Raw genomic sequence first — 24,867 nt, 5'->3', positions numbered from 1 at the left:
CAAGTAGGTGCTTAGGGGCAGTTTTATGTTCACTGGCGCATCCCTGCAAATCAGCATGGATGCGCCAGGGAAGGGGAACAGCCATTACAACGCGGTTTTTACCACGCAGTGCAGTTACATCGCATGCGTTACAATGCATGCGATGTTACAACGCTATGCCATTACAACGCAAGTCTTTACATCGACTTGCGCTAGATGGTGTACTAACATTACAAATAGTGTAGTTTACTATCCGAACACCTTCCATACTGTTAAGTGGACTGGAGTTGGAATAGTAAATTACACTTTTTTAATGGTAGCACGCCATCTAACGCAAGTCGATTTAAAGACTTGCGTTGTAATGGCATAGCGCTGTAACATCGCATGCGTTGTAACGCATGCGATGTAACTGCACGCGTTGTAAAAACCCGCGTTGTAATGTCATACATCCGCCAGGGAAGATGCGTCACGCAAGTTTGCCCTTGCGCCACCGCAGATGCGCCGCATTTACAATGCGGTGCATCGTGGCGCAAGGACAAGCAGATGCATGACGTATCTGCCGGCGTAAGGTTGGCGCAGTGCTGAAGTTGTGTCGCAAGCGCGACGCAACTTCAGCACTGTTCCAACCTACCCCATACCTAACATGGTGCGTCAAGCCTTACGCCTGCTTCAAGCAGGCGCAGGGTTTTGACGCATCAGCGTTGGGAAAGTGACTCAGTGAAATCTTATAGATTTCACTGAGCCACTTTTCAGGGGTGTTCCTGCGACGGAACGCCCCCCTGCGTGGAAACGCCCACATGAAACCTGACGCAGGTTTCATGTGGCGCTGGGCTTTACACCGTGACGCATCTCCATAGATGCGTCACGATGTAAATTGGGCGCCACGCGGCGCAGGGTTTACGCCGCCGCTGCGTCACAAAAGTGACGCAACGGTGGCGTAAAAGTGGCGCAACTACAACATAGATCTGCCCCTTAGAGCCTTGGGTTAGACAAAACTAGTTGTGAAGTAGAAGAGGCTAAGTCAAAAGACACTGATCATTTTACGAAAATGGCAAACACAGAAGGTAGAAAAGCTAGATGTGTATTTCTTAAAAGATGGTTTAAAATGTGTTGTTGTTGTACAGGATTACTAATGCTTCTATGGAGTGCGTTAGCTTTGATGATCTCATTTAAGATCACACTAGAAACAATAGAAGGACATAGTGAGAATAAAACTAATATAGAAAAGATTCAGAAAATATATCCAACTAAAATAGATAGAAATTATCTACATAAAGACAGGTTTATAAATGATTTCACTAACAATGTATTTTCAAAATTGCTGTACGAATATGTAAAGACAATGGACGTGAGGGACTGCTACGTCTGCATGCAGTTACCTGCATCTGTATCTGAGGGAGTGACCTATCATCACCTCCCAGTAACATATGGAATAACATGTAGTGTAATAGCTAGTTTGTTTTACAAAATACGGAAATTAGAATATTATTTTTCAGATGTAGATAACATATTTTCACAAGTACCCGTAGTTAACAAATTGAATAAAGTAAAGCCTGCAAAGGTGTTAGGTGAATTTCTCTTAGAAACTAAAGAACTAACATTAGAATCCATATTTAGAAATAATTTGACTTGCAGTTTAAAGAAAGAGGAAAACACTTTTTTAGATATGGTTGAAAAAAGGAGATTAAAGATGCAAAGGAAAATACCTGAAGGAAAAGAAGAAAAGACCGTTTGGGATGTTGAAATGGAAAAACATTTGAAGGGAGAAGCTAGTCCATCTATAGCTTTGGATTGGCCTCAGAAGGGAAAGTTGTGTATTAGAAGAAATCAAACTGCATATGATAATTATTTTGTAGGTAACAGTGAATGCCATGATACATATCGAATCATGGGTGGATGGGGATTTAAAGGAGGAAATGATCCAGTTTTTCCTGGGTTATATTTTATCTGCGAGAACAAAGCATATTACCGTTTACCAGACCATTGGTATGGCACATGTTATGTAGGTCTGGTTTTCCCAAAGATATTCCACATTGGAAGAGGGAAACATGGTGTGCATGAATTAGGTAGTCAACTACACAATGAATAGTATATGTGGTGATAGAATATTGCATGATATATGTTGCTTTTGTGATGTTGCACTGTCAAGGAGGATCAAAAAGGTGAATATAATGGCTTTAAATGTTGCTAAATGCTAGATAAATACAAGCACATAGAGGGATTAGCAAGGGGTTAACATTAGACTCACTATTTCAATGTATTAATTACTCTTTTGAGTTTGTTTCGCTTAAGTTGGCATTTGGGCCTAAATCAAATATGGCCGCTGTCACCACACGCCGAAGTGGCCAGTGTCTCATGAGGCGCGAAGTGAGCTGCGCATGTGCGAGAAATCTCCTAAACCTCGTTGCGACCTCTGCACAGCGTGTCCCCGAACAAGGCTATGAAACGGGACTTTTGCCAAGACAGGAGAACAATCAACCTTACAGTAAACCGGAACAAGCCGACTTTTCGCTGACCAATGACCTCACCCCTCGAACTGTACTGAGAATTTGGAAATATTAAATTGGATGATCTCAACCAGCCAATCACAACTGTTCTAAAACTTAAAAATGTATCTTCTTTTACTTCATTGTAATATAAAAGAGTAGTAGAATAGAGAGAGAGGCTTAATTCCATTCATCGCTCCTGAATCTTTGAAGGTCCGGATGCTGCCTGATCAACGGATGACTGCAGATTACCAACTCCACAGGCAATGATAGATGCTTGCATGTCTCTGGTCCTTTGCCGATCTTTGGGACTGTAACGTGCTGAGCAGAGAACTTTGGACTCTGAGCTTTGGCCTGCTATATTTGGGTGATTGATGACAGAACTCGGTTATGCAGCGCCAATGAAATAGAGAAGCCCCAGATAGCCAGATTAGGTAAATATGATGTTCTGCGATTTATTTAAATTGATATAAAATTTCTAAAATTTGATGAGACAAATGCAAATATAAATCATTATGAAAATTTAGATAAACAATTATTGATTAAAGAGAAATCATGAGTTTGTGGTTTTTCATTTAGAGAAAGATTCTGGTTCTTAAATGTGTTTTAGCTGGTTCTAAATCACCATCAACCAATCCAACTAATTGGTCGTCGACCAAGTGGGAGGACTGCCTTGATGTTTGAGAATAGGGATCTGTAGGTGACAAAGATAGATGTGAATATTTGAAAATTGATTTTCTCTCCCTATAGGTTATAAGGTGTTCCCCCCACATGTCCAGCGCTTGAATTATTCATCCCTCCTGTGTGTGTGTGTGTGTGTTCGCAGACTCGATGAGAGAGAGAGACGTATGAGTGTTGGTGTTATGGGCCCCACCAAGCGACTGCGTGTGTCAATGAGTTAGTGTGACGTCTGGTCTGCGATACGGGGAGTATATTGGTAGAGGTTGCTCCCCATATCCCGTTTTGCGCTGGATCACATCCAACATACAAGTGAGCATTCACATGCACACCGCGTTCATTCAGAGGTTGCCACCCTCTTGCTGGCTGGCACGCATATGACTGTACATTTTGAGTCTTTGCATCATTATATAGATAGGTGTGCGCTATCTTCATTTGTTCATTGTTTCTCCATTAGGCCCATATCTTGCGCTTGCAGTGATAGCACTATGCCGTTCCCTGAGGAAACAAACATAACAAGTGTTTACCCCCATGTTGGACATGATGTGCCATAATTTAGATCTGTTTGTATTATTCGAATGCTGAAAATCAAATCCAAAAACGCCAGGTACAGATTACCCTGCTTGGCTATGGTGTACTTACTGATCAACAAATAAAGATTATGGCATTGATGGATAGTGCCAAGACCCACGTGAAAGCCAGACTGTAGGTCTGAGAGAGCGGGATGCTCCTGGGCCCATGTTTCAAGACAATATAGGACAATCCTACCCATCATTTTAGGTGTACAATCAAAGTGAGATATGGGCCGATTAATCTCCCTTCTTAAAGATTTGTATGATCATAGCTCAGGGACAGTACTCCAGGTTTCCTAGAAACAAATTACATCACAGTTGCCCAGGAGACCTAACTGGTCTGGATTCTTACATTTGGCCCCAAACACCCACGACATTCCACGATGCAAATTTGTGTGTGATGAAACATTGCGTTTGCAAAAACAATGTATATTTGATGCTGGTAGTGTACAATGGAGTACACCAAAAAGTGATGGATGTAATGCTTATATTAATCTCAGCCACTTGTAATTACTCAGGCCGCATCCCAGTCCATCATTATTTTGCACGCTATTCCACCTCATTTTGGCCCCATCTATATGCAAATTAGTTTTGACCCGGCTCCAATTGGAACAATCCAGCCCGAACTGCCATGCCAGGTCCTCCCAAAACAAAAACACAAACGACCCAGGAAGGGTTTTGCCCTGGTTATGGGCTCATCAGCCGAGTATAGCTTAGTTCCTGTGACACTGTGTGCACGGGACCCATGTATGGGCATACCCTAACCACTTAGGATGACACACTGAAGCATACAAAAAAGTGATTGATGGGATGCTTGAATTAATCTCATCCACTGGTTATTACTCTGGCTGAATCCCAGTACTGGCACACCCCTTCAATCAATGAGAAACTTTGCTCACAAGTTGCTCTTGACTCTCTGATTATGATGGCCTAAGTATTGGGATACCTTTAAGAATGACTACATACGAGGTAGCTGCCAGAGGGAGCTGGAGGGAAAAAGGCTTTCCGGTTATTGGTGTAGAATATTTTTGCTGGGTAAAGTGCTGCGGGAGGTTACAGGTGGAATAAGTGCCTAGATTTTCAGAAAGCAAATGATTTAACATTGCATTAACTGGTGCAGCGACAGATCTAATTTGCGGAATAGAGCTTGGCCAATACTTTGAGATCGAGGGAGAAGCGTCCGTATTAGGGTTTACAAGTTTTAAAACCAAAACTGCTTTCCTCAATAGATTTCAAGCACCCAATAACCATGTCCATGAACTTCAAAATCAGTCATTCCATATTGGGCAATTTTACATGAATTGAAGCTGCCGACAACACTTTAACAAGCAACACAGAACGAATAAATCAATGACACAATAATGCTTCAAATGTGCATCAGTAAGGACGCCAATCGATAAAATAGGCAGCAACCTGCATAAAACTGTGAGGAACTGTGAATGCTGCAACTAGATATACACCAAATATGGTTGCACGTACAAACACGGGCCTGTCACTGCTTCTAAATTGACTTTTGAAGTGCAAGCCCAATTTAAGATGGCCACCGAATGACGTAGCGAAAACAGATGAAAGCGAGGCTTGGCAAAAATGGCTGCACGCAAGAGCTAATAGAAAGACGCAGTCAACAAGAGGCTCAGCAAAGCGTGCATGAGCCAATCAAGCGACGCGCCTTAGTGCACACCAACAGCTGCATCCCCAAAAACCTTAGGGCCTCATTTATGAGGACTCTTGCGCCTTCAGAACATTACTTTTTGTGACGTTCCGTGGCGCAGAAGCCTGTGTGATATTTATCAGGCAGCACTAAGCCACTTTTTTTGGATTAATTCTGCCTGATAAATATCAGTCCCTTTAACGCAGTGTTCTGCGTTAAAGGAGCGTGCAATGGGTGTTGGTGGGGGCGTTCCCAGCAACATACATGGCCTTTTGACACTGCTCCAGATTTACGAAAAATCGTAAGTCTGAGGCAGCGCCAAAAGCTTACGCCTCCCCAGGGGAGGCGTAAGGGAGGCACAACGAGGAGAAATATCTTAATTTCTCCTCGTTTTTCCTTTTTCTATGTGTGCTGCATTCTGCAGCACACATAGAAAGGGGAAAAAGCCTCTGTGATTATTTTTGTACAGAAAGGTTTCCCTTCCTGTACAAAACTAATCATCCCCGCAACGCAGGCACCCTTGCACCATTGACCATTGAGCTTGTGTAGAGGTTTGTAGAGGTTTGTGAGTAGTCTACGTTTCGACCCCAGATGGAAAGGGTGACTTGCGTCCTCACAAACTCACAAACCTCTACACAAGCTCAATGAACTAAATGTGACAATTAACATGTACAATTGAGCATTGTTTAGATAATATGAACTATTGACCTTTGTCAGGCGGATAAAGGTTCTATTTCATGCGCTAAAAGGTATATATGTCACCTTACCTTTTTCTTGTCCCTCACTCACTGATTCAACACTCCCTATCCCACTCTTATCTTTTTTCTAACTCCGAGAGCACTCTTTAATATTGCTATTATTCTCAGGAGCAACTGCGTTGCCACTAGAAAAGTTGAATTTGCATACAATGCTTATTAGAGATCTTTGAATTAAATATGACTAATGCATTTAAGAAAAATGAATGGTTTCATTGATCCATATGATAAATAACAGTACTGCAATCATATCAACAGTAAAGGAAAATGGTGTTGACGAAAAAAAACCAGCTCGAATATATATATATAGGTTTTCTGCAATTTCAGCAACTAACACATATTCAAAATGAAACAAGATCACACCAATCGAAATATCAGTAGGACAAAACCATTCTGTCTAGCCTTATTTAGGTGTTTAGGGTACACATATAACCTGTGCTCCACATTGCCACAGCTGGCTGGGTTTACTTTCAAAAACAGGTCGGAGCTACTCTAATTGGGGGGACATCATATACTTTCTACCGCTTTTGCCAGGACTGGGTACTCCCAGCTGGTGGTAACGAATGGTATGCCTATGGCCCTTCCTATAATGATGCCCATGTTCATGAACTCCATGGACACTGTGCTAGTATGTAGAGAAAAATGTAAATGACTGTAGCCCTAGAAAGTATGTAAACAGCCTTGCAAGGGTTTAAAATGCTCAGTAAGGTATTGTTGAAATTAAACGAGGCCCTTCGGGTGTCCAGCTATCTCTCATTAGTCTAAGTAAAACATTCATTGTAAAAGCAAGATTACGGCCCAAAATGGCTCGGTCAGAGCACAGTAGGACAAAAGACTTTGAAAATAGTTCCAATTCCGAGAACCAATTTGAACATGTATAATATATAGGGAGATGCCACTATACCGGAATCTATAGATGATATATCAAAAAGGTAAGCAGCTAAGTTGTTTTGTAAAGTCAGTTACAAAATGTTGAAAACTTAAGTGATATGTCACACCAAGGACATAAACGGTCTCCCCTGTCATAGGGGCTGCCTATCTTCCCATGTCAACAGCGTATATGAAGGTTGTGATAAAAAAGTATTTGAAAAGAGCAAGAAAACGTGCTGTCCTGGAAACCATTATTTACATGGAAGGCCTTGGCTAGCTGGGAGCACATATCTGAGTTCTCCTATTCATTAGTAGGTTTTAAGATTGCTGTTCCTAAGTGCTCATTTGGTTTATCTGGCCTTGAAAAAAAGGCAATCCATCAATGCAGAAACGCGATTGCATTACCTGCGACACATAATTTTATGGGCCTCTGGGGTGTCTTTAGGTCGTGCGTCGTGGCACATTCTTACTGGAAGGAGCAACAAACCCCTCCATGAATAAAAATATTCGGGTATCCACTTTTTATACCTAAACAAATGACGGTGCACTTTTTCAAATGTGCAAAATGTAATATTTGGTGCACTGCGGAGCAGATGTCCTCTAATGTCTCAAACAATACAAATTGTGACGTAAGGTTAAACGCAATAAACAATTTGCACATGTACACTGTCAAGAGTTTATCTGTAGAGGACAATGACCATCCAAGCCCTCTCCCCCCTTACTGGATCACGTGAAAAATTGGTCCCTTATTACTCACGCCCCTTTCAGGGAGGAGCGTAGCAAGGCAAGCCCCCGGTTGTTCAGGCCCACAACTGCCTGAAGGACTAACGGGGCGCCGACGTAATTTTTCCAGTACCCTCCCATGAGGCTCCTGGAATTTGGCTCTGGCACCCCTATTGTGCCCACTCATAGGTACCCTTCTGTACCCATCTGCTTCCAGATCGCCCTGTAACTCCGCCAAAGCTCTGGAGGCGGACCTTGTCGCCTAAAGAGCCCCCCACCAAAACAGTTCCTTTCTCACTACAACCTGCAATTTCCCGGGCCTCATTCATGTCCAGTAGGAACAGATCCAAGCCCACCTGTGCCAAGTGCACCCCAACTTTGTCAAAATAACCTTTGGTGTTCGCCCGGCATAGCCCATGCCTGATGAAGGCAAAGCCCCTTACTCTGCGAACTTGCGCATGGAGCAGTTTCTCCTTCTCTGGGAATGTACCAGTGCCTCACATGACCTGCAAGAATGTGATGGCCTCTCAGGAGAGTGCTCTACTAATAGACATCGCTATATTACTCTTCAAGCTGATGTGGCTCCCACCTCCTGTAACCTGTAGTTGCAGTCATTTCGTGCTCCCTAACACCTGTTTCCCCAATTTATGGAACAACAGCACACTTGCTTAGAAGATCGCTTACACAACCAGCCTATATACTCTGGCTATGCGGACGGGGCATTTCATGCATCACTGAAGCAACCCGTAACCTGCCCTGGGAGCAGAGTGCACCTACTTTGTTGAAGTTGACCAGACATGTGCACAGACCTTTGCAATTAATAAACCATCGCAAACAAGACTGTTCGCAAAGTGCACACTATTGCAGTTACAGCAACCATTTGTAGTGACAACTTACCCCACCTACCAGGCTTGCTTAACTAAAGCTCGATCACAGATACACACATACCTGCTAACCAGCTGTGACCCTTGATGCTCAACCCAGCTAATGATCTAGTACTTTGTTATTCCAGGGAATATTGCCCTCCACAAGATCAAGCCGCACATGTGCGTATGGCCTTCACCTACTGGGCCGAGGTGCAGTGTGTGCTCTGGAATTGTCAGCGATGGTGCTCCAAACACATTTCAAGCTGCTATTGGAGCCACGGCACACATTCTAGCCTAACCAACTGATGCATGCCACCTGGCTAACTTGCCGCTGTGAAGTTTTGATCTTAACACCACACTCTTGCGGTTACCGGTGCACATCGTCTATAGGTCTTGCCCCCACTCTATTTATGCAGATTCCTGCAATGTACCCTTCTGCCCCTGTATGGGTGGGAAAATACCTGTAACATTGCAAATCCAACTACACACACATTCTCGGGCAGTCCTGTGGGGGAGAGGGGTCCTTAGAATTGGTTCTGCTTCATTGCCTGGCCTCCTAGCCCGCAAGCACCCTCGTCTGACAGCAGACTATCTGCTGTGTCGCCCATGCAATGTCCGCACCCTGGTGCAAGAAGTCCCGTTCTATACCTCTGCTAATAGACTACCTTCAGGGAGGCTGGAGTGAATGGATGTATGTTGTGCCTCTGACCATGAGAACCTTGGTTTGCTTTGGCAGGGATCAAATTGTTGCATCTGTCACACTCAAGATAGTGGCAACGTGCAGTTCTTTTGCATTCTACACTGCAGAGTGTGCCTGGTATGATCCTAGACACCCCCTGTGTGCCAACCTGTTTTGACCCAAGATGTAAAGCTCTAGACCCAGTACACTTGTTTACCCCCGACTTAATTGCCCTCCACCGAAATCCATGTGTAAAGGTAGCTGGTCCCTGATTTAATTCCTAGTAGTCTATGTGTTATGCCATACTTGTTTTATGCCTTTTTCAAAGCAGTTAACCCGCTCACACACGAGACCCGCTGGTAGCAAGTCCAGTATAACCTCTACATGGAATTTAAATTCTCCTAACAACTGCATTGAGGGCAAGCCACACTCACTGCTACTGGTGTCTGACTAATCGGCCCATGGCGGCCGTAGCAATACTGCCCGGTCAGCAAGTACACCCACTGTACAGTTGTAATTTAGTAACTCATGGCGCTATCACCGCAGGTTCCTAATACCAAGCTGTGTGTATGCGGCCCAGGAACCTAAGCAATAGGCTTGGTGTGGATGGGTTGTTAACAATGCCTGGCAATAAGTGTAATACCTTTGACAAACCTCTCCTGACCAGCATCTATATCATTCTATAACGTATTTACTGGTTTTGCCACATGGCACCCTTCTAGTTGGTGATACAGAACCTCCTACCCAGCATAAGCTGACAGTCTCGCGTTGCCGTCACACCACCTGTGTCCCTTGAATCACCCTCCATCCTCCTGTGTCACATAACCTCGGTTTTAGAGTGCACCTACTTCGCACTGTTGACCAGACAATTCCACAGACCTCTTTGATTGCTAGACCCTGGTGAACACATTAACGGTGTCAAATCTGGTTTGAAACAATATATGTACCGGGCCCACTATTGGAGACAACTCACCCCTTCGTGGAGTAACAACTACACAGGTGCCTAAACAAGTCACCCAACAGACAAGTTGAACCTGACTACCTTTTGTTCTGGAGCCAGATTTGGAAAGAGCCTTGCCTTCACTTGCTGCCCCCTGGGAAACACACAATGCCTGTGCTCTGGCCGCAACGCGGCGATGCCCCCGTGTAGCATCGAACCCCAGGTCAAAAAAGAGTGCCAACTCCAACTACTTAAACCTACACCTTTATCATGGGTGGAGTCTAGCTCGCCCCAAACTTCTGCTGGTGTTACCCACGGTCATGCCTCCTGTTCAGTTCAATTTAGTAATTCCTCGCACTGACAACCACAAAGGCCTAATACTGGGCTGTGTAAATGCGGCCAATCGCTTTGGTGTGGATGGGTGCTAACATTGCCTGGCTGAAGTGCAATCCCTTTGACAATCACTCCTGACAACATGTGCCAATGCAGGTAGAAGAAAGAGTTATCCAGCCCGCCTTGCTTCCTGTCCCAGTTAGCTGAGTAAATTAGTGACAGAAGAACTGGTAGCTAATACTGTTACTTACGCCTGCAAATGCTCTGCTCAGAGCAGCCCGCTAGACAATGGTTTCCATTGAAAGGCGGTGCCAACAGACCTCCAAGCACTTAAGGCGGTAACTCTGAGTAGGGCTATAATCTAACAGATGCCCCCTTGCATCGGATACCGCCTCTGGCTGTAAGCCACTCAGTGCTACTGATGCCTTGGTGCTTCCTGACCCACAGCCAGCTCAGCCTGATACAATCCGTTCGTGACTGGGACTCAACAGTGCTGCGAAAGCATGAGACATCCTAGCCTGACCGTAGCTCTTCACCAGGCTCCCACACAAGAGCCCTCCACAAACCTTGTGGCCTAAAACATTCGCCCTGTGGGGCGGATGCAAATGGACTGCAAACAACTCCTAGGCATTCTCTACCAATGTTGTAAATGGAGTTTCTGGTTGGCTAGGGTATGCACCTAAGCCTGGCCGAACCCACCTCTCTAGTCAGGAGAAGGAAGTACACACTTAAGCTGACACCTGCCCACCCCCTAGGTGGCTAGACAGAGACTTTGGCTTATCCCAGAGGAAGTGTAAATTGAATGTGCCAACTGCACTCCCACAGTGTCCACACTACTGAAGAGACTCCATCCCAGGTTATTTTAATTACCATTCGTATCGTCCATACAAGAGAAACTTAGTTCCATCTGCCTCTATTACCCTGTGCTACCAAACCTCATCATGACATCCCTGGGATTACATAACTCACTAGGTCAATCAGGCTACCGTCCTACAGCTCAGTTAGCACCCTTGTAGCTGCTGGTAGGAACTGTACTTACCATAACACAGCACAGAGTAAATGTAAAATTGTACTTTCCCACCATTGGGCTGGTAACCTACCGCCAAAAAAGAGAGAACCTGGGCATGAGATCCCAGTTTCCTAGAGTAAAACAATAATTATCCTGCACCAATAACAAATGTGCCACATGCACCCATGCCCTATCCACCTGTTGCTGTGTAGATGTCACCCAATTCAATGACATATGCAACATGTCAACCAGTTCTCTCTTTTGTGGTCAACCAAATCCCATATGCCGGGATTTCTCCACTAGTAACTATGATGCTGACCCTGTATTTGTAAGGCGCATGTGAGGTTTGGAGATCGTGCCAATGCTAGTCGCCATGTTTCCAACTTCTCAATAGCGTCTGACTTAGTGTGAGCACTACTAGGACTCGTGGGACGGAATCGGGGTCTAAAGCATTGGTGCCAATTAAGTGCACTGTCAGTAACCTTCCTCACAGTGGGCATGAAAGAACTGAGCTGTGTCAATTAAAGGCTGCTCCAAACAGGTGCCCCCAATAATTTGGTCCAGAACAGCTGGTTGTACTACAGCATGTGCTGTTGATTACAAGTAAATGCACTTCTGACCTCAAACCTTCAGGATGCCATGATTTTAACACGTCAGAGCCCCACACGTGTGCTGAGGGAGGCTGTGCCTTCCCTTTACTACAAAAGGAGCACTTCACCTACAGCAAGCCCATCTATTGGCTAAGTCAATGCTTATTAGTTGCATAAGATAAATAAGCCACAATTATAGCTTTGTTGCATAGCCAACCGAGAGCTAGCCACCCCCATCCGTAGCTGCCAATGTTTCAAATTGCTATGTGTGACATTTTCATCCTTTCAGTTCACTATGAGTGACATTTAAAAGACTATGAATGACACTCTCTTACGAGCAAATCAAACAATGAAGATGATGGAGACATACCAATATTAGTAATTACGCCCATTTGACCAACAAGAAACTCTAAGAAGTCGAAGGTTTAAGGCTGCTTTTGTGAGACATTCCCGAGTGTGCATATGTGTGACATTAACATATATGCGATATTTTAGAAGGCAAAGTGCCTGGTATGGTATGAGACTGACGTAGCTCAGATGGAGCAGAGTATCACAAATATACACAGTCTGAACAGCCTGGCACCGTTAAGTACGGGAGATGGGCACATGCAAACTGCAAGCCCTGCTCGATGTACACACCTTGCGCTGAGGGGGAAACCGGCTCGTGCTGGCTTCACCTCATACTGAGCACGCCACTCATGGTGCCTTCAGCGAGCTGCACCCCAAAGGCCCCCCAAGCAGCAGCTGCACCTACAGAGAGCACTGCCCTCCCCTACCCGGGGACGGGAGGCCCGAATATGCCCCTCTTGAACGCAGGACACCAACCAGGCGAACAGCCCCAATATGGCTGTGGTGTAGTAGTATACTGAAAATGCAACGATTCTGGACAGATGGAACTGTGGCAGTTGCAGACCCAGAAAGCAGTGGCCATTTTGAAACCGGAATGGCAGTGCACAATACCTGCGTTGGAGACAGAACAGACTTGTGTTGGCATCAGCCCCACATTGGTCTTCTAAAATTGCCTGCTTTCCTCATCCCAAGGAAATTGAGTATTAATGCCCCTACCCAAGTCAGTCTGCTCTGCTCGTGCCTTTGCGACCCATGGTGCTCGACAGCAATACCAGTGGAAACCCCGCTCTCCTCTTCAACCCGGGAGAATAAATTGTGATAAATTATTATTTCTGCTGTCTCCTAAGATATTGCATATCCCAGGAGGGCCGCTAGGACACGCGGAGGCCTTGTTACCCGCGCCGGGTTTTATCTGATCAGAGCATTCCGGCGATTAGATGCATAATTTTTGTTCCCTTGGCTAAACTGTGCTCTGGCACAGAGCATCAATTTGCTGCACAGCCGAAGGCTGGCTAAACCAGCCTCATGTGACCGGGACTCAGAGTGATGTCCCAGTGATACAGTTGTGATACGAAATAAGGTTCGAGGCCCAAGTTTCATCCCCCACTGGCACCGCCCACGCCACCACCGGTCTCAGACTGCTGCCGGTGATAGGGTTCCTGCTAGTGCCTCACTGCTAGACATCAATGACTGGGAAAGCATGTGTCGTTAGTCCTCACGCTATGAATGATGCATTCTCATCACACTCGGTGCCTGTGTCTCAACCCAGCAAGCCAGGACACCCCTGTTTATCTTTTGCTCCTGCCTCTAAAACACTTGAGTGAAACGAGAGCGCCGCCCAAACATATAAGGGCAACCCTAAAAACATGATGCTGGCTCTCTCTACCACCCCACCCCAATACACCCCTGGGAAGGGGAGGCTTCACATCTCAGAGTGAGCAAGGATGACGGATCCACCAAACGACTCACATGCGCTCCAGTTGTGTCAGGAGCCCTGTCTTGCTGCCACTTGCACGGTGTCACAAATGGTGCCCCTTCTCACACTTACTGTCCGGCCAAGCGACTCAAACAGCAAGTCCTGCTTCACGCTGACAGTCAGCATGGCTGTAATAGACACGGAACCAAACACCGGCTCCCTGCTCAGTGCCGACAGGAAAGGGAGAAACATAAGCAATGCGCCGCCTAGGCACGCAAGCCGTTCCCCGCAGTTGAAAAGGCTGTAGCTGACCATGCAGTATGCTCCAGCGCCCGGATCTGGCGGCAAACACATGGGTAAATGGGATCAAGGTGGGCCTCCAGACACACTGGGCCCTGCAATGCCGAGGCCTGTCCCCTATGCTGCGCCGGCAGTCTCAAGGGGAGGCGGACAAGGTAGGCTCGCAACCTTGTGAACACTCAGGCATGCGCCTGGGCCCGGGTTTGCCAGCAGCCATTATTAGAGGTGGAAGAAGACTGCCGCTAAAGCGGCGATAATGGGCTTGATAATATGCCCTTGAGATTTCCCATAGAAGCCCAGGTTCACACCAGAACATGGGCTTCTATGGGAATTCTCTGCGGTGGCATGGTGAGCAAAATAACGATGGATTAAACCCAGATCTGTGACTGGGGGTGAATGTTTTGCCAATGTGCAACATTCCGTCCATCACCTTGTGTGTTTTGCTGTTCGCCCTATGTGAGAAGAGTATGCCCAGACGTGGGTCCCGTGCTCACTACGCCACTGGAGTCAAGTTATCCTGGCTGATGACGGCTGATAGCCAGAAACCGGTCCTAGGATGCTTAATTCCGGTCCAGGGAAGACATGGCTTGGCAGTTCGGGCTGGACTGTTCCCATGAGGTACAGGGTCAAGACTGATTTGCATATGGCCATGTCTGAACTGGGGTGGCATGGTGAGCAACATAACAATGTATTAAACCCAGATCTGTGACTGGGGATGAATGTTTTGCTAATGTGCAACATTCCGTCCATCACCTTGTGTGTTTTGACGTTTTACTCTCCAGCACTCTGTAGTAAGACAGTTCCTAAATAAAAGCCTACACACAGTGCTTAATTTAAAGTTAAACTTAATCTTTAACTTAAACATAAAATGCTAGGGCTAAAAGCAAAACTTTAAAAATGCCCAAAAACATGTCATTAATGGCACTGTAAAATAAACTAATCTTTTACTTAATTAATTGACTCGCATTGTTATCCAGGGGTCTCCAACCGGTTGATCGCGAGCTACCGGTAGCTCGCCAAACCCCCATGAGTAGCTTGCGCCTCGCATCTCAATTGTGTAGCCTGTTCTCATCATTTATAGTTCTTAGGCCTTTTTTCATGGCCGTTGCCTGCCATCACCAAAACCAGCTGCTCAGATTGGCCTAACTGAGCTTAGCTGGGGTGGGAAGGGCAAAGATGATGATGCTGTTACTCCACGAGCTGCGATGTGCGTCTTCTAACCTTAGCCTCTGGTATGCCATGGGATCTTGAAAGACTGGGAATATCTTTTTCTCCCGCTTTCCAGCTCTTGGTTATAAACAGGACAGCAGTGTGGTGCCAAGTTCCAGTTTCCTTTACTGAAGGCCCACGATAAATCTGCACTCCTGAAAACAACGTAATTGTTCCTCTCTTCAGAACAGCCTCGATTTTATGATCCAGATTTAACTCTATCATACCCTTTGTGGCCATGTCATTGACAGAGCACAGGCACGCTCGTCCAAATTATGCATGTGTTTATATCCAATATTCAGGGATAGGGATGCAAATAGTCTCTGTGATGCTGTCGCATATCTAATATGTGATGTGTTTTGATCCAAAGAAACTTTTTTATGGATGTTGCATGAACATTAACACAACATTTCTCTGCAAAAGGTCTGTAGCAGACTCACACGTCATCCACATTCATAATGAATTAAAGGAAAATGATATTTAAAACGATTTCTTTAAAAATTAAAGGTGTATCGGGCAAGGCTCTCTGCAGAACAGAGCTGGCTCTATCGGGCCCCCTGAAAGGGTGGGGCTCTGGGCCAGAGCCCACTTTGCCCATGCCTTTAAACTTCTCTGTTCCTAGTGCATGTGGTAATCAACCCCAACACTACAATTTTCTCTGGGTAGCAAAGATCCGGATCATGGACAGATCTGGAGTATTCCATTTAAATCCTCAGTTGAGTTTGGCTGCCTCTTAGGATCAGAGCATATCTGTTAAGAGTGTTTTGAGCTTCCGGCCCGGAGGTGGGGATTCCGGCCAGTGGCGGAGATTTAACCATGGCCAAAATCTCCACCTCTGGGCCGGAAGCTCCGCCTCCGGCCCGGAAGCCCCGCCTCCGGGCCAGAAGCTCCGCCTCCGGGCCAGAAGCTCCGCCTCCGGGCCGGAATTTCCAGCCCGAGTGCGGATGTAGAGTTAGTAGTCATAAATCCATTCTGTGAATAGCAAAAGTAGTAAGTTTATTCTGTGAATCGCAAAAGTAGTAAGTTCATTCTGTGAATACCAGAAGTAGTAAGTGCATTCTGTGAATACCAAAATGGTACTAAGTTTAGGATTTTGTCTTAAGTTTGTTCTGTGAATCGAGCCCTACATTTCCCTTGACTAACTCATAGAAACATGATCAACCATAGAGTTCCAGCCCTATATAACCCTCTTGCAGCAACACAGCTTCCTCTTTCTTTGTTCCTTTGCAGCCAGTTAAGTGTGTTCCTCCATAATTGAGCATTTGATTTATTACTGTTATCTGGCATTATCTATTGTGATCTTATTTCGCATGTCACATGTTTTCTACTGTGTATACTGTGTATCCTGCCTGCCGTACTGTGTTTACTGTTCCTATTATACAGTGATTATTTCCTCAGGTCAGATGATCGCTGATGTACTGAGTGCATTGTGGACCGCTTGTGCGCCATGCAATTTGCGGTCTACATGGGGGTTAAAGGGAGCGTTTTCCTCCCGGCAGGGCGGCATGCCACCCCCGTCTTAGTTTCTGTGTGGAGAGGGAGAAGGGGAGCAAGGACATGCAACTGTTTGTCACATGGGCCTCTTTATATGCAAAGTGATTGGGTGGCCCACGTGCATGCACAGTAGCCTTATTGCCTCCTTTGAGCGTTAACACACAGGTCGTGAATGCGGTGAGATGCTTTTTCTTCCTCTTGCCTCAGCTTTTTCTTTTTGCCTTGGGAGGTTGGCTTTCTCCCACAGGGTTGGGAAATTCTCATAGGCTCTGCATAGAGTTTGGTAGCAGGACCTCCCTACACATTTCATGTTTTGCAACCACAAGATGTGGTTAGACTTGACCTGCAGTTGGGGTGTGATCTGCCCCCTGAATTGCTCCTTATTGGTGGATTAGCCGTATCCTCCTCTTGCCCTTTGTCCTAAGCCCTCCTGAGGCTCTTGAATCTCTGCCGGCCAGAATTTTAAAGATATCTGGGTACTATGATGCTAAAATGGAGGGCTATTATTATGATGACCCTGATGGGTTTTTGCAGCAGGACCTAATGGACTCGCTGGCTGCCAACCCTCCCTTTATGAATAGGAGGTGGGAAATCGGCCTCCCAGGGAAAGACCAGCTCAAAATCTCCTAAGGGCCCCCACACTGCAGGTTTTGAGAATTTGGTGAGTTCTCCAGTGAGAGACCACGATTATAGCTCTCAGACTGCCCTCACAGTCCCTGACTTGTGGCAGCATGACTCCAGCTCTACTTCGTCTCAGATGTCAGACCAAGGAGATGAACCAGGCCCTAGTAAGCGCAAACGCAAGACACGCCACACATCAAGCTTCTGTGCTTACCTTTGAACCAAATGAGATCATCCAACCAAAGTGTTCTGTTTGGTTTGTTCAATCCCATATCCGACAAGGGTTCAATAGGGATGTCAGGGCACTGTTACGATCTGAGTGCCTCCGACCAGACCTTCCAGGCAAGGTCGCTGACACACCAGAGGAGGATCCCACCATAGTTACATACCTAAAACAATATTCTAGGGATCTGCAGAAAGGTATTTAGAGGGCTTGGAGGGAGAGCCGAGATAAACTACTAGTCATATCAGGGCTTCTAACCAAAATACTTGAGCTAGATTACCATGCGAAGGAGTTGGCGATCACCATTGACCCAGACGCCTTGCTTAGCTCGGCCAAAAGAGCTATTTGCCAACTGGGAAATGCAAACTGCACCAAAGACAGCCAGCGAACGGAGCTGGCCCATCCACCTCAAACTCAACCTGAAGATAATCGTACTCACATCGTCAGTCAGGGCCCATAGCTTAAGGTTGTAGTAATGAAGTCTGTGGCCAAGATGTAGTTTCAAGTAGATTTATTAGGCCTTGGTTACAAGTTGTAAAGTTCATGTAGATCAGCCCCACCAGAAGCAGTCTGCCTGCTACTCAGTCCATACTCCAACTTTCACACTTCAGTTCCAAGTCACCCAAACATTCCATTCGTGTCCATCACATCAACATTCCATGCAGCACATTCACGCTGGCTGAGCAGCTTGGGAGAAAGTAAATAGATAATTCCAATATAGGTTACTACAACTTTCAGTAAATTGGATAAGGCTCAGGGGTTCCTCAAAAAGGTCTTCTGCCCACTTCGCTACCGGGTAACAGCTTTCGGCACCATGGCTGTCATCAAGGCCCGCAATGAGGTTTCTATCAAAAAGGTATAGGTGGTGTAGGAGAGTAGGGTCTGCAATCCTATGATCACCCAGATTTTTTGCTTTTGCTTCATTGGTTTACGACTTTCCCCGGCTGTGGGCCTGCCAATCAGACCCACAGCCTAGCTGTTCTCTCTCGAAATTAACACACATGTACATTAGGTGCATCCACTAATTGGAACTGGGCCGCCTTGTCAGTCCCTGTCTCAGCATACCACAGGTATCCAGGGCATCGGTGTACCCAGGGCCTACCAGGGGCTGCAGCATGTATTATGCCACCCCTGGAATGGCCGGCCAAATCTGACACAACTGGCTGCACGACAGCTGGGGCCAAGTGGTGTAATCACCCGTTGCTGTAGGTGTAGTATTCCTACACCTAACCCTAAAATGGACACATGGATTCCTATCAGTCACTCCCATGGCAGGCCTTATCAATCCTGAAGGCAGAGTGCAGGGAGTCATGTGGGATGGTGCTCTGGCGCGAGCTGAGCCCGTCGACGGCTTGCGGAACCAAGTCCTAATAGCCGTTCCATGGTGATGCGGGCCAATTACTTTTAATGCATTATAATCCTTGTGGTTATTTGTTAAATTTGGCATCGCATCACCTACACATGTCGAGTAAGGTGTCATACGAATTGGAATACGAACCCCTTGCTAGTTCTGGCGAAGGGGTTAGCATTCCCCCCTTCTAGAGGGGCACGACATGGAAGTAACCCTGAACCCCGGTTAAAGTTGACTCAAGCCTCAGCATCACAAAATGGATGCTGCCACCAGACACAAGTCTGACCTCCTGCTGCTGGGAGACCTTCCAGCGAAGGGAGTTTGGACAAAGGGTTTCCTGTCGAGGGCGGTGTTAGCACCATCCCAGACAGGGTTTGTGTATTCCAGGTAGGCAGGGCTGAAAGGAAGGTGATTGCAAGTGGCACCCCGGTGCTCACTGTGCATAGCCCGGCTCAGACCAGTTTCGGGGGCACACCAGCCCCTGAGCTGGCGCGAAGCCGGACAAAGGATAGGGGTGTAACCACCCCCCTCCTCGCTCCACCCCTAGGTAGACCCTAGTCACGGGCCAACCCCTTTTTCTTAGAATAAAGGTAGGAGCGAGTCCCCTTCCCAAATTGGATAATCAGATAATCGGATAACTCTGAATCACGAACCACTTTCCACGAAAGGAACTCTTGACTATTTCTGAAGACTCTCCCTTGTGGCTAAGGAGTAGCCACCCTGCACCAGCAGGCACCACCTAAGCGCTTGCGGTTTGCTGTAAGTCTCTCCTACGGATCAAGACTGCCCAGCTCGACGAGACCCGAGTCCCTGCCATCTCTGATCTTTTACCTACCTCATCAGCTCAGCTGAGAGTCGTAGGTGTGACGAGACCTGCGGGACCGGCCATCTTCAGAACCTGCACGACGCTTATCTAGCACGCCCACCGAGGGACCCTCGAGTGAGTACACCTAGGGTTTGAGAAGCCCTAACCCTGAGCAGCTCCAGCATCGAAGTCTGCCTCCCCAGCATCCCCGAGATCTGCGTGGGGGCCCTTCCGCTCCTTGCTGTTCACCGCGTTGTTCGACCACTTGCCGACCGGCTTGTGGCCCTCTTCACAACGCACCACGATTGTTTCATCACTAGTCTGGTTGCTCCAGACTGGCTCTTGCTCCCCTCCAACAGAGGAGTACCACGGACTCTCCTAGTCCACTCCAGACGCCATCTTGACTCCACCACGTGGGCTTGCCACTGCCAAGATGCGCTGCCCCATTCCTGGGCCCAGCATCATCGACAGCAGACACCTTCGTGGGACAGCTCGCCCTCCATCCTGGTCGCCGCCGCGCCTCCTAGACCGAGGAACAGCCGAGTCCGACGTCATCCACTCACCTGGTCGAGGTGAATTCAGCCGGTACCCTCCTGGTACCCACACGATCGCTGGCTAGCGGTTGAGAACTGAGTCCCCTCTGCTTTCAGGTTTCCTCCATCACCGATCCAGGCTTGGATCTCGCTGAATATCGACACTGGTCGCCTGCCAGCAACTCTTCTTTCAGGCTCCTGAGACTACAACGAGGACTCCCGACATCTTGCCGAACCTTCTACAGCCGCAGCCTCTGGGCTAGGTAACACGAGCATTTCGGTGCTCCATCGCAGGTTCGCTTTACAAGTGTCCAGTTCCTTTTTCGTTTAAGTCCCCCTGATCGGATCACTCCGGAATCAGTAACTTTAGACTTTCTAACCTCTCCCCTTCCACTTGCAGTGTAATGGTTTCGTGCCCTCGGGCATTTGTGTAAATTGTGCAACCAGAAGTATTTTCCTAAGAGTTTTGTATTGTGCTTAGCTCCCTGACTCAATAAGAGCCAGGGTAGGCTTGTTATAAATAAATTTCCTTTATTTTCATAACAACTTGTGTGGTGTCCTTTCACTTGGTGTTCAAGGGGTATATGTGATGGTAAACAGCTGGCTTAACACGCCCTCTAGAGTTTAGCCTAAGACTGCTCGTATCCACGCTACTAGGTTAGCGGGTCTATAAGGTTGACTTACAACCAATCATCAATAAGGGTCGTTTGGAATGATACACAGTGATCACTAGAATAGTGAGCACTACATATCAGGCCAACTTCTCACATTGGTGAGCAGCGGTGGGATTTGAGCTTGCTGTTGTTTTACCACACACGTATCCTAAGAATATCGCAGTGAAAGATCACATAAGTACCCAGGTACATATAACTTAACTTAGAATACTCCGAGTTCTACTGAACCGGCTGTTGTAGTGTAACAGGGCTTAGCACACCCTGACTACAACTCTTAGCAAGGGACCAGTAGGTAAACACATAGTGTAGGTAGGTGCATCACTTACACCTCACTAGACAAGCATGTCGGTCCACGGAGAGTCCTCGCAGACTCCCTTAGTGGTCAGTGACCCTCCACAGGTCGTGTCACGATATGCAACCCTTAGCTTCAAGGAGATGAGACAACTGTGTGCCTCCAGGAAGCTAAACCAGGGTTCTAACCCTACCATCGCAATTCTGATAGGTCTCTTAGAGGCGTACGATGCTAGGAGGTCCTCTAACACAGGTCCCCCCAGTGCAGATGGGAACATGCCTCCCTTAGAGGGAACCCTCGGTGACCCCGACCTCGACCTCCACACAGAGGAGGAGGACGAGGACGAGTTATCGGGAGACGAGGCAGACAAAGGTCCAGTGGTAGTCAGCAGGCTTACAAGGACCAACTTAAGCAGGCATGAGAATGGAACTGGGGGAGCCCCGGGCCCACGCTCAAGCAGGCTTAACCTTGGGAACGGACGAGCTAGGTCTCTCTCCAGAGGCTCCGGCAGATCGGTTCATACACATGTCTCTCAGGCATCTTCTCAGAGAGGGATGACGTCCCCCCAGAGAAGGGAGCATGAAGCGAAGATGAGGGAAGTCAATCTGAGGATCGAGCGGGAAGAACTTGCCCTCGCCAAAGAAAGACTTGCCCTGGCCCGAGAGCAGAAATTAAGTGGGTTAGATCCCACTGGTGGCAGCATTCTCAATAGAGAGAAAGACAGGGGTATAGACACTAGACACCTGAGTAAAATAGTGCCCCCCTTTAAACAAGGGGACGACATCCACAAGTGGATAACTGCCTTGGAGAGGGCCTGCACTGTCCAGTGCGTCCCCCCAAGTCAGTGGGCAGCTATACTGTGGCTTTCCTTTGAAGGTAAAGGAAGGGACAAGCTCCTCACTACTAGAGCTGAGGATGCTAACAACTACCAAGTCCTGAAGAACACACTGATTGATGGGTTCGGCCTAACCACGGAACAGTACCGGGTGCTGTTCCGGGACACCCAGAAAATTCAGTCTCAGGATTGGACTGACTTTGTTGATTGTGCCACTAAGGCTTTGGAAGGCTGGTTACTGGGTAGCAAGGTTACTGATTACACAGGATTGTACAATCTTATCATGCGAGAACAGATTTTAAACAACTGTCAGAACCAATTGTTGCATCAGCACCTTGTCGACTCGGATCTGACCTCTCCCCAAGAATTGGGAAAGAAGGCAGACAGATGGGTCAGAACAAGGGTCAAGCAGAACCAGAATCAGAACCAGGGTGGTCAGAAGAAAGCAGACCAAAAGGGTAACAAGAACGAACAAAATGACCAGAAGTCTTCGACAGGTCCCCAACAAACCAAAGAGGGTGGGGGTCAGGCTTCACAGAAGAAGAAGACTCAAGAAGGCCAGTCAAAAAGGTGGTGCCAATACTGTAAAAGTAAGACTCACTGGTTTAGTGAGTGCACCAAGAAAGGAGGGCAAACTCCTACCACTGCAGCCCCTAAGGCACCTGCACCCCCTAGTACAGTCAGCAGTGGTAGTGCGCCTCCCAAGGCATTAGTTGGGTTAACCTTGGGAACCGAGGGGAGTGACGACTTAGTCGGCACGCTCACTCAGGCCGTCCTTGTCTGTACCGGGGATATGGATATGTCCCCTGATGCCAGTCCCAATACTTTGGGCAAATACAGACAGACACCTTTGATCAATGGAAAAGTGGCTCAGGCCTACAGGGACACTTGTGCCAGTGTCACCATGGTGACGCCTAACTTTGTGGACCCTGGACAGATCATGCTAGGTACCAGTTACCTAGTGACCAATGCCAGCAACGTCACTACCAATCACAGTATGGCAGTTGTTGATTTCTCCTGGGGAGGGGTAAGTGGCCCGAAAAAGGTTGTGGTTAGTTCAGACCTCCCCGTAGAATGTCTGTTGGGCAATGATTTGGAAACGTCACAATGGTCAGAAGTGGAGCAGAGGACTCACATGGAAATGTTAGGCTTGCCGGCACATGTCCTTGCTGTGACCAGGTCACAGGCCAAAAGATGCCCCACTGAACAGGTGCTGGATCCTGGAAGAACGGACCAGACACCTTCCAAGAAAAGGAGCAGTAAGGGTAAGGCTTCGCCTTCCCCCTTGCCCCAGGTCGTGGATCAAGTCTCCGAGGAGGCTGACCTTAAAGAACTGAGGGAAACTGAGCCGCAAGAGCTTGAACCTGGTCAGGTTGAGTTTCTGGGCTCAGGGGGACCCTCCAGGGAAGACCTGGGGAAGGCACAGTTAGACTGCCCCTCACTTGAACCCCTCAGACAGCAGGCTGCTGCTGAGGCTGCAGGGAACGCCACAGGTACCCACAAAGTGTACTGGGACGATGGACTCCTGTACTTTGAGGCAAGAGACCCCAAACCTGGTGCGACCAGGAGGCTGGTCATCCCCTTGTCTCTGAGAGGTTTCCTTCTCACCTTGGCCCACGAGATTCCCCTTGCAGGTCACTTAGGCCAGAATAAGACTTGGGACAGGATTGTTCCACACTTTCACTGGCCCCACATGTCCGAAGATACGAAGGAGTTTTGCCGCTCCTGTGTCACTTGCCAAGCCAGTGGTAAGTCAGGTGGCACGACAAAGGCCCCCCTCATACCACTACCAGTGGTGGGGGTACCCTTTGAACGAGTGGGGATCGACATTGTCGGACCAATGGAACCCCAGACAGCATCAGGGCACAAGTTTATACTGGTGGTGGTGGACCACGCCACCAGGTATCCTGAAGCTATTCCCCTTAGGACCACTACAGCACCTGTGGTGGCACGGGCCCTACTTGGAGTGTTCTCCAGAGTGGGCTTCCCTAAGGAGGTCGTCTCAGACAGAGGTGCAAACTTCATGTCGGGATATTTGAATGCTATGTGGAAGGAATGTGGTGTCAACTACAAATTCACCACACCCTATCACCCACAATGCAATGGGCTTGTTGAGAGATTCAACAGGACCCTAAAAGGGATGATTCACGGACTACCTGAAAAGCTTCGGCGGAGATGGGATGTCCTGATACCCTGCCTCTTGTTCGCCTACAGAGAGGTCCCGCAGAAGGGGGTCGGCTACAGCCCTTTTGAGCTTCTGTTCGGGCATCCTGTAAGGGGACCCCTTTGTTTGGTAAAGGAAGGATGGGAGAGACCTCTCAGAAAGCCGGCATCGAACATTGTGGACTATGTACTCGGTCTCCGCTCGCGGATGGCGGAGTACATGGAAAAGGCGTCTAAAAACCTTGAGGCGAGCCAAGAGTTACAGAAAGCTTGGCACGACCAAAAGGCTGTCCTGACTGTGTACCAGCCTGGACAGAAGGTGTGGGTGCTGGAGCCAGTGGCCCCAGCAGCACTCAAAGACAAATGGTCTGGGCCCCACACGATCATTGAGCAAAAGGGAGAGGTCACCTACCTGGTAGACCTGGGAACTCCCCGGAGCCCCCACAGGGTGCTCCATGTAAACAGGCTCAA

At 47.6% G+C, this 24,867-nt stretch overlaps 1 protein-coding gene across 1 annotated transcript in view; it reads right to left on the bottom strand.

Annotated features, from left to right (window-relative positions):
• Positions 1-14,082, bottom strand: part of LOC146835255 (zinc finger BED domain-containing protein 5-like) — a 39,508-nt gene extending 25,426 nt beyond the window's left edge. Inside the window, exon 1 of the mRNA XM_085599966.1 lies at positions 14,029-14,082. Coding sequence (XP_085456092.1) covers positions 14,029-14,082 — 54 coding nt within the window. The remainder of the gene's footprint in view (positions 1-14,028) is intronic.
• Positions 14,083-24,867: the final 10,785 nt, after the last annotated feature.

The sequence above is a fragment of the Triturus cristatus genome, chromosome 4_2, assembly GCF_964204655.1.
Source record: "Triturus cristatus chromosome 4_2, aTriCri1.1, whole genome shotgun sequence".
NCBI lineage: Eukaryota > Metazoa > Chordata > Amphibia > Caudata > Salamandridae > Triturus > Triturus cristatus.
This window is presented reverse-complemented; position numbering and strand designations above follow the sequence as displayed.